The sequence below is a fragment of the Branchiostoma lanceolatum genome, chromosome 14 (assembly GCF_035083965.1).
Source record: "Branchiostoma lanceolatum isolate klBraLanc5 chromosome 14, klBraLanc5.hap2, whole genome shotgun sequence".
Taxonomy (NCBI): domain Eukaryota; kingdom Metazoa; phylum Chordata; class Leptocardii; order Amphioxiformes; family Branchiostomatidae; genus Branchiostoma; species Branchiostoma lanceolatum.
The window spans coordinates 2,463,587-2,474,454 of record NC_089735.1 but is presented as its reverse complement, the minus strand read 5'-3'; the positions used below and the strand labels follow the sequence as shown (position 1 = coordinate 2,474,454).

The 10,868-nt window shown below is 44.5% G+C and overlaps 1 protein-coding gene across 4 annotated transcripts in view; it reads right to left on the bottom strand.

Moving 5' to 3' along the window:
- Nucleotides 1-721: 721 nt before the first annotated feature.
- Nucleotides 722-10,868, bottom strand: part of LOC136448188 (nucleolar protein dao-5-like) — a 33,992-nt gene continuing 23,845 nt past the window's right edge. For 3 of the 4 annotated variants that reach the window (XM_066447390.1, XM_066447392.1, XM_066447393.1), the window contains exons 2-7: nt 7,514-7,684; nt 6,089-6,197; nt 5,337-5,507; nt 4,637-4,762; nt 3,404-4,248; nt 722-2,946 (exon numbers count right to left, since the gene is read on the bottom strand). In XM_066447390.1, the coding sequence (XP_066303487.1) occupies nt 1,944-2,946; nt 3,404-4,248; nt 4,637-4,762; nt 5,337-5,507; nt 6,089-6,197; nt 7,514-7,659 (2,400 nt within the window). In that variant the 5' untranslated portion in view covers nt 7,660-7,684 and the 3' untranslated portion in view covers nt 722-1,943. Of the gene's footprint in view, nt 2,947-3,403; nt 4,249-4,636; nt 4,763-5,336; nt 5,508-6,088; nt 6,198-7,513; nt 7,685-10,610; nt 10,823-10,868 lie in introns of those variants that run through there. The other variant, XM_066447391.1, reaches the window with a different exon arrangement.

Sequence of the window (10,868 nt, the reverse complement as noted above, 5' to 3'; positions counted from 1 at the left end):
AGAAGCTTTCAGTGTAGGTCCCATCCAGTTAGGTAAGCTAGCTGTTACTTCGAAGGTAAAAGACGGACCAGGCTACTTTCCAGTGGGGTATGCGTTAACGTCATAGCCATCGGAGCTGAAAATGATGGAAGATATCGTGTGGTGTAAGGTCGAATATAAAGGCTACGGCTGGTATGGGAGTTCATTTTGTGGGATCGATATGTGACTTTGGTCTGAAGCTCTCTGGCTCACTCTCAGATACATAGACTGACACACATAATATCACACACACACAAACACGCACGCACACACATACATAACATCACACGCACACACATACACCGTGATAACATCACACGCACACACACAAACACGCACGCACACACGCACCCACATAACATCACCAACACATACGCACACACTCACACACACATAACATCACCAACACACACACACATACGCACGCACGCACACACACACACATAACACGCACATACACACGCACGCGCACACACACACACACACACACACACACACACACATAACATCACACACACATACGCACGCACGCACACACACACACATAACATCACACGCACATACACACGCACGCACACACACACACACATACACACACACACACACACACACACACACATACATAACATCGCACGCACACACTTTCTTTCCTCTGGAGTCAGCTGTTCATGAAGACAACACATAACACAGTTCACAAGGGTAATTGGTAATAATAATAATCTTTATTCAAACTTCGGTGGATAGAAAAAATCTGACGGCACTTCTTTAAGACAGTGGTCACTCGCATTGTCTTCGACCCAAAATCGCTAATAACTCCCCTTTATATATCCGATAGTGAACATGACATAATAAAGATGATGTGTCTGTGAAAATTGTGCTTATACAACGTAAATTCTTCAGAAAAATTTCTTAGCTACAATATGAGTATTGATAGATTAATTTTGCAGTTACGTTGTTAAGTTTTTTTAAAGCAAGCTTGTAGCTAAATGTTTTCGTTAGAATGATATACTTAACCCAGATAAAATCACGTAGGATATAGCCTTTACACAGGTCAGATTCAACACAAAGATCCCTCGAAATATTCACCATGCACCTTTATAAGTAGTTATATTGTTACCTTCCACTTAAATAGATGTTACGTTTCAGGATGTAACTGATATGTACCATATCGTCATTTAGAGGCTACTAACGTCTTTAAAAAATGAGATAATCTAAAAACACCTTTTTCGTGACCAAATTATTTAGTGTGTATACAATATATATAATATATCATGTCATTTGGAGGTAGACAATTTGGCTAGATATAAAAACAGTGCAAAATCATCTACCTACAGGTATACAATATTTGGCCACAGACTGCACATTTACATATAAACTTTGCATTTGCACATGCACCGCGTATAAAATCGAGAACAGTCGAAGAACACTGCACTGTGTCACTACTCTGCACCTCATAAAATCAACCCATCTCATAACGACAAGTTTCCATATCATACTAAACTATATGTGCTGTGACAAACATAAAGATATAAAAACAATGTAATGTAAGTACTGGCAAGATGGACACTTGTTGAAAATATATCGTAGTATTGTTCTCTTTTTACAAAAGTGCGTTGACGGAAGCACAAGCTTGGAGACATCCAAGTCACAGACGCCAATACATGTACATGCATGAATCCGCCATATCGGTTTCTGCTATTTGTAGGAGCATTCATTCATTCCATTGGACTTGAGCATGTATCGTTCGGCGATCTCCTCAGTTGCAGTTATGCAGTTGTCTGTTCATAACTACTTGCTGGTAGGCCGTGTTTTCCGACCAGCTTGCTCACACGCACGACAGGGAAGATGCTTTCCCTCCATGGGATTCAAACCGCACGCAAAGTTGCTACTTTACTCGGTGCGATTGTTCACAACCAACAAGATATTCAGCGGTACAGCGCGCTGGCGGGCCGTATCACAAAGGCGCCTGCTCTCCTGGAATCCGGGTCCTCCGACAGCAACACTATGGAACTGCCTGTCTGATCTCGTCGCTCAGGCGACACGGGGACATTCTGCGTCCTGTCGGATCTTCCGTGCGACTGTTCGTGGTACCTGTCGTGTGTTTTGCTGTGGTCACTTCCTGTTTTGGTGTGGGGTTTCGGTAAGCCGCGTTTGCTTCCACCCGCTCTTTTTCTGGGAGCCTTGTGCTTCAGGGTGACGAAGGCGCCTTTTTGGGAAGGTTTCAGAGTTCTCATCTCGTTTGATGCCTTGTTTCGGTGACCAGAAGTTGTTTTGTTCTTTGGTGGACTATGTTCTGGCTGTTTTTCCTTAGCAGGCCTTCTATGTTGCTGCGTTACATCCGGACTTGTATTTCTGACAACCACTACGCTTGGCGACGCTGGCGGTTTTAGAGTTTCACTTGCCTGTTTCGGTCTGCTCGTCGCAGCGTCCTCGCGGGAGGTGACGCTCTTTTGTTTCCCAAAGTCCAACGTCGCCTCACCATTGCCAGAAGACATGTTTGCTTGTGGCTGATTTATTCTTGGCGGCTCTGGCGCACGCACTTTCTTTGGCGGGTCTGGAGCACGCGTTTTCTTCTGAGGCTCCGGAGCACGCGGTTTCACACTGGTCTGGGATTTAGACTTAGAGGGAAGACCTTTTAGTGGTTTCGGTGCCGGGCGTGAAGCAATATTTGAAACGGTTGGACGCGCAAAAGCAGCCAGTTGATGTTCTGTCGACATTTTACGAATCATGGAAGGCTTCATGGGCGACTCCTCGAGAACGTCGGAATTCGTCGGGTACATTCGGCTGGCGTCGGGGTCTGGTCGGGCGTTGTCGGAATCGTTCGGGTTAGCGACGTAAGTGTTTGCAGGGCTGTTGGGGACGGAGCTGTCCGGCGTCCGCGGGCTGCTGACCAGGGAGTCCGGCCCGCCTCGTCTCCACGACCCGTGGCTGGAAAAAACAAACGTAGTGTTACGATACGTCACATAAAGTGTCGATTTAGGCATATACACGTACAAAACTTATATAGTCTTCCTACGGCCGGCTTTGATATTGATTTAAATCTTTTCGAATTCCATGATAATGTACAGTGTGGTGCATAATGAAACGTGCATTTGGAAATAAAATGGAGATACTAAGTTAGCGGTCTATTCAGTAACCAGGAAGCTTCGTCGTTTCATATGATATTTAACCTACGTAGCCATCTGACATCACCAATTCTCAAATTTGCCTATAACGTCCGACTTTGTTAGAGACCTTATCAAGTTGTTATCAAGTATACATATGTGGCGGCCAATTAAGTTCATGTTACCCACAAACTTTCTGACGTCATAAAACAGCACATATTAGGTGAATAAAAAATAATAAAAACTTTGCACAAGTCATGACGTGAATCTGTGTCACTGACCTTGAGTCCGTGTCAGGGGTCAGGTCCGACAGGGAATCCGTGGAGTACTCGTCCTCTGACGTCATTCCTCGTGACGACGCTCGTGACGCGACCTTGTGGTGTGACGTCATCACCTTCATGGAGAGCCGCTGCACTTCCTCGTGTGGAGGACGTGACGTCACACCGCTGTTGTTGTATTCCACCGTGATCTTCTCAGACTGCCCGGTTGACGTCATCGCGGAGTTCGTGACGTCAGATTCCTCCTTTGGACCGTTTCTGTCCGGCCTCTGCTGTTCTTTGCTCTCCTTCTGCGCATGCGGGGACTTTTTCACGGATGACGGCCGCTCTGCGTCGACGCCGTTGGACGCATGGCCGTTGCGCGCGTACCAAGCCTGGTTCTGCTTCACCCAGCTGGGCTTTCTCGCGACGTCGATGTCGTCGTTGCCGTCCTCGGGAAAGTACATGGGCTGGCGCCCGAACTGGTACATACTGGAGGGCCGCTCGACTTTAGGAGGAGAGTCCTTCCGAGGTTGCCGCGGAATCACGCTGGATACTATGGTGAAGTCGTTGCTATCCGTTTCAGGTTTCCGTAGAACCCAGTTGTCGTCGACCATGCTGGTGATTTTCTTGTCCCGCTCGGCGCGGCTCGTGCGCAAGCGGTCGCCGCCGCGGGCCCCGGCGGGGGAGCCGTCGTCCCGACGCCGAGAAGACGGCGTGCTCCGTCGCGACGGTGGTCCCGAAGGGCGACTCGACTCCACGTCTGCCAAGATGGCGCTTGTCTCCTCGTCTGTGTCCACATCGCTGTCTGACTCAGGAGGGGGTGCCTTACTTCGGACGCTCTCCCAGCCACCAAAGTCCGTCAGTACCTGGTAACACAGAAGCAAACTCTGGTAAGAACACCGAGTCGTGTAATGCTGTCAATATTCGCTTGTACAAAAAAAGCTTAGATTTTGACCAAGGGAAAGAAGATAGGGCTTATATCACTGTCACAAATGTGCGATAGCTTCATCCGCTAGCACAGTTTTGGACAATCGTGAACCCTGCGGCAGTTTTGCTACTCATTCATGCAATGGCGTATAGTGTTGTTGTATTTGGACGCGCTGCATCGTAGGGGGATTTTTCCGTGTTAGAGAGAGCACTACGGATATCGGTACATCACCGACCAGTATTAGAAGCAACGTACGGACATAGGTATATCCCCGGCTGTCCAAGATGTACATATGACAGAACTCGTCAGTAGTACAGACAACTCACCTCCTCCAGAAGAAGGATGGATTCCCTCTCCTCCTTGGACAGGTGACTCAGGCCCTTATCGTCCTTACGTCTCGGCTTGCGTCTTCGGACGACATTTGTTGTCGAGGCGTCGGTTTCATCCTTCGTCTGAGGAATAACGATAATTCAATTTTAGTTTCAGATTTCAGTTATCGGACTGGTCATGTTATGAGTTAGTTGTTCGAATGTTCCCACCTCTCCCGATCCGCCATAGATCCAGCGACTTTTGTAAGGTCTTCTACAAATATACATGCAAACAACAAACAATGGGATACAAAATGATTAACCTATGTACAAGTAGATGAATAATTCAACATGTCGAGTGTAACCTACTAGTATCACTTACACAACTAGTTCTAAGATCTAAACATTCTTTGATATATTTACCTACTTGTACACAGTAAGGGTTGTCTCCTTCTAGAATGTACTTGGATTTATCTATAGAATGGAAAACATCAAATTCTGTTGTATGTTGCACGTGGTATCCCTTCCCTTGAAGTACACTTTTATTGGTATTCTGTCGTTAAGATATGACTGAGGACTGATGCGATGTTTTAGTTGCCGTACATGTTTATGTTTCACTCATTTTTTAGCGTTAGTCTACCATTGAGATATCTCCGAAGACGCTACCTGCTTATCATTCTACCATCAAGGATCGTTAAGATATGACCGAAGACGTTACCTGTTTGTTCTCCGGTGCTGCATCCTTCCCTTCGTTGTCGGACGCCTGAGACACGGTCGACACGCTCTCCTTGGACTCGGAGGAAGACTTCCCCGACCAGAAGTCACTGTCGCTGTCCACGCGAGCAGGCTGGGGCTTGTTACTGGCCAGGTAGACGGTGTAGCCTATGCCCTGGGATCGGAGAAACAAAACAAATTGTCAACGTCATAGATTTGTTTATATGGGACAAGGAATCTTTGTAGTCACTTCGCGAACGTTATTTCTCTCACACAGAAAAAAAAGAAGCGGCTTCAACTACAATCTTCTGCGTTGTACACCCAGGTTCGAAATCTTTTCGCTTTTGGCAGAGTGGAATTTGTTCTCACTGAATGAGGAGGGGCTTTGATCTCCTTGAGAGACTTTAACACGAAGGAGGAAAAGTTGTTCAACGTGACGTAATTATAAGCGACAGCCTCGTGGTTGGCCTCATATTGGAGCTGGTGTGTTTGACCGAGGTGCAGTTTTATCAACGTCCACAAGCAGATGAAGCAAGGCAAAATCGTGACGTTTTCTGTTGTCTGTAGCAAAAACGGCAAATAGAAAGATCATAATTTTGCCTTTTGCTTGTAGATAAGTTTTATCGATAGACCAGTACGGTTGACCGGTAAAAGAGAGAGAGAGCGAGAGAGAGAGAGAGAGGGAGAGAGAGACAGATCTGGAGAGAGACAGAGAGAGAGAGTACGGATGCAGAAGTAGTGGGCATTAGACCCCACCTTGGGCCTCGCTGTGACGCCCTCGTCTATCCTCTCCAGATGGGAGGGCGGGCCGCAGTACTCCATCTCAGGTCCGTTCTGTAGGCCCAGCTCCTGCGTCACGGACAGCCTGGCGAGATCATATGTGGAATTATACATTAAAGGCAACCAAAGCAATATTAGGGCCAAAAAATGGAACTAAAAAAATGCTGAAATCTTTATGGTAGTGACATTTACTGACACTATTCAGCACATTTGCGCAATAACGTCATACTTTGTGCATTTTAAAACCGTGCAAAAACATGCCATACAATGGTCCCCTTAGTTTTGCGAGCCTACAAAAACCCTGGCGACAATTTTCAGTGAGTTCTCACATCACAACAACGTCGTATTTTTGAATCATGGACGTTGCTATACATTGTGATAGTGTTATTTGAACTAATCATGTACAGAAATGACTAAACAAATTGACTTTAAAAATCCGATTTTTGGGCCCTCATTTAGGGCCCAAAAAGGCCCCTAATATTGCCTGGGTTGTCTTTAAGAAATAAATTTCAATGAGACAAATACAAAGGCAGGGACTAGATGGATCTGCACTCAAGGAACATGGGCTTATTTTGACAGCACCACTACACATAAAGTCGTCTATATATGTTTTTTGTTACGTTGAAAGCAATGTAAGCCGTTGCCTTTTCCTTTATTGTCGTTTGTACTACTACCAAAGTAATATAAAAACAAATTTGAATGTACCCTATATGAAGCTAGCAACATTAAACTTGTGACTAGCTGCATAGAGAACTTGTAGGTCTACTTTGAAGTAGAATACATCACTTTATATCATAGTATCATTACATCTATCAAACTGAACATCACTATCATAATAGAGACATTTGAAATGTAAGTATTCCAAATGTTTTTCTTTCTCCAGTGAAATTACACCACAATGATTTTTTTTTCATCTCAAGACATGTACAACTGGTTCCGTTCGAGATTCCCAGTTTCTAGTTTTTGTTTTTTTCTTTTCCCGGTGAAATTGCACCACAATGATCCATCATTCTTAAACAAGTTTTAACAGTAATTTCCGACACAAGAATTGGACTTGGGTTATGCAGATAGTACACGTGACTCCGTGAGTAGTAGTCTCAACAGAGACGGCGGGCGCCACAGACTTTCCGCTACTTACGATCCACTACTCACGGAGTCACGTGTGCTATCTGCATAACGTGACGTCATCCCAGCGGTGGATTGATCACTCCTTGACAAAGACCGATGTCGTACGGTCGAAAATTTGGGTAAGTCCAATTCTTGTGTTGGAAATTACAGTTAAAACGTGTTTAAGAATGATTTCTACCAACACAGATGAACTTTCAAGCTAATGATCCATCCTATTTCATCTCAAGACATGTAACCGTTACAAATGGGATGATGAGATGATCAGAGCCTGACCTCTCTATCTTCTCGACCCTTGTCGCGGGTTCCGGCAGGCCGCCTGGCTCCGAGTCCTTCACGGCGTACACATGTGAGCGGGTCCGCCGGATCGGCAGCTTGTCCTTCAACTTGAAGGACAGCGAAGACCTCACACGTCGCAGCATCTTATGATGACGTAGTGCTCAGCATCTGTAGTGTCACAGGGTAGTGTAAATGTTATGATCATTAGAACCATTGTCTAGTTTTCATAGGTCCACACATTGAACATTCTAGTGTTCACTTTGACTTACCAAAAGTTCGAAAGTCCCACATCTAATTGAATTCTTAGTGAATGTACAGTAAATAGTTGCGTGCCATCTGGAGGAACATGCTTTGCTGTCATTTCACTTTTGTTATGATATACTAAGTAGCTGTATTTCTGTATCTATATCTATAAAGCCGGTATAACCTCCCTTCGTCGCAACACAACAGCTATTTGACTTGATTTCTAAAGATTAAAAATTTCTGTTTAAACTTTTTAGAATTTGACCAGTGTTAAATTGAACATACAAAAATACAAAAACAAAGTCTCTTATTTACAACTCAAGCAAAGGCTGTAATTAGCGCGTGCGCTTTGAAAGCGAGGCCAGAGGTGGCCGGGCCGGTCCGGTGGGTTCTATTCCAACATGGCGCCCCCCAGGCTGTTGGGACCATCGGACGGTAAAATTGCCGCGGCATGCTACTCAGGGGTCGCCGACTTACTGTTGCGAGCCGGTCATGTATAAATGCGCATAATGGCGAAATGGCTGAGAAATCAATGAAGGCGTCCATGGGAGAAGGCGTCTTTGGAATGTGTAAGAATAATCAAACTCTTTCATAAGAAATTGAATCGCGCCTATATAACGTTATAACGTTATATATAGCTTTACGTTCTTGTCCTGAGGACTGGTCTTCAATCATAACATTTGATACGATTCAAACCAAGAAAATCCGGACGCTTTGTTGGCATATATGATGTTACAGCACGCATCCATCCGTGTTCATACATTTCGAAATAAATGGTTTGTCTTAAAACATGTACTATGAAAACACGCACACATGTATATTACAGCCTGTTCGAAAGTAAATTCGACCTATTTTCGCGCCTTGCAGGATGATTTCCTGACGACACTAAGGAATTGTATGTTTATGTGCAGTAATTACAAAAGAGACTATATATATATATCTAATCATATAGCACTACTTAAAAATATAACATTACAAGTTGACGTCTTTTCATAATGAAAACATAACACCGTAACATTACTTTTCGGTTATGTTACGGTACATTACGTCATATGGCTATGTTAGTTGTCAGATAAGCTAACAAAAGGCTGAAATTAATCCGTTAATCCTCAGATTGTGAGTGGACAAGCCCACCTGAAGAAACCCATTCAGGTCTCAGCTAGAATACATGTAAACACCTTGTCTGAGCTGAATCATGGTCGAAGTAATCTGCTAACCTTTAGAGAGCAGTTTTACGGGCAGTAATGACAGGTCCGACCACTACTGTCCGGCTAAAGGTCCGGACTGTTACACGCCGACAAGCACCCCATTGTCAGCGCCGCTGCTGGCTTTTTAATTGCCCAATTTGGAGAGAACTACGCTCTTCCGATTAGCTCTAGCCCAGTACACTTATTATTTATCATTAGCAATCTTGTTATCTTCAACGTCCATGTGTAATCACTTTTATATATCTAGATTGTTGTTGACAAACTCGTATATTTTGAGATTAGAACATTCAAATGTCACAATGATGAGTATGATAATGCTACAGGTTTTAGCTCGTATGGGATGCCAATTAGCAGGGGGTAAGGTCTGATGGTGGAAAATTACAGCCTTACCACTGGATAGTTATCTACACAGAGGCAGTAAAGGAGTTAATGATCACTAACACGCTGTTCTCACAGACATGTAAGAATCTAAAAGGCTTCAAGTGAACAGTAGATACAACAACTCTAGGTTCAAACGAAAAAACAGCGTATGTTTTTTAGATTGGTTGGTACCATATTCCGTTAACACATTGATATTCGTCAACAACTCGATTTTACGTTCTTATCAGCATTTCGATGAACGTTTGGCAACTTAGAGAGGCGTGTGTTGGTTAAACAGTGTCTCTTTTGGTAAACATGGTTATCAGCGCCAGATGTACATCATTGGGGAGGGGGAGGGGTAAACTTCGAAGTTACAGTGAGAGCAAAAGATGATGTTAGGCAACATGGTTATCTCCAATCTGTAACCGTATCATTGCTATCATTTTACTACAGTCAAACCTGTATCAGTGGCCACCTCTACATAAGGGCAACCAATGTGAGGGTCGCCAAGTTTTGGTGGTACCTTAAATAATTTTTCCCATTGACACAAGCATTAAGAATCCTGTCTATAGCGACCACCTGTCCACGTAGACAAGATTTTATCGGTCCCCTGAGTGGTCTTCTTTGGGACTTTTTACTGTATTGGAAATCACAAAGTTAGTTGGTTTTGGTGCCTAATATACAGTCCACAGTGTGCATAAACATTACGACCTGCCGCCTAGAGTAGTTGTGGCAGTGCAAAGTAAAGTCAAGAGACATCACTGTTTCCTGATATGTTTGTCTGATTTATATACTGACATTATAAAAATAATACTGATCTGTCCTGTATATTGCCTCTAGACATGTGGCAGCTGGTGACGCTCGATACAAACATTTGTGACGAAGCACGTTTGTGATAACTAATAGAGAAAACAAATCCATTATAGATGTTGTAAACGAACACAACTGGAGGTACCGGTAACATTATCTTTACGGCTGTAGTAAGCTCCTTTATCATCCTAGACATGCGGCAATGTCATGAATGAACATGTAAACAACACCTCCCATTGCTTCCCGTGTTGCCACGCGCGTCCGTGTGTCCAGTAGCGACACTCAACCTCCAACACCTGCCACACAAAATGGACAGAAATGGCGGATAAACCATCCTACTAGCCCAAAGTATTTACCACTGGACACATGCAGCCAAAACCCTTCACAGAAACCTTTCCATCCCTGACGTACGTTAGATACAAGCTGCTGTACGTGGATTAAGGTCAGAAGAGTCGGAACAAGAATGTGTTTACCTGCACAGAGATAAGGGTTGGCTAGCTGTGCCCCTCGTGTCAACCCACCAAGACCAAAACACCTTCCCCAGCTCTTAAACCGTGCATCAGGTCTTGGATACACGTTACATGCTCTAACTGTTTCAGCAGAGATGTAGGTGACGAAGAGTGTGACAAACGTGGAGGGGAAGTAACAGCTCGTTTTCTCGGTGTCCTGTCGTGGCTAAGTCGCGGCCGGCTTGGCTTCACATTCCGATCTCAACTCGCCCTGAGGCGATG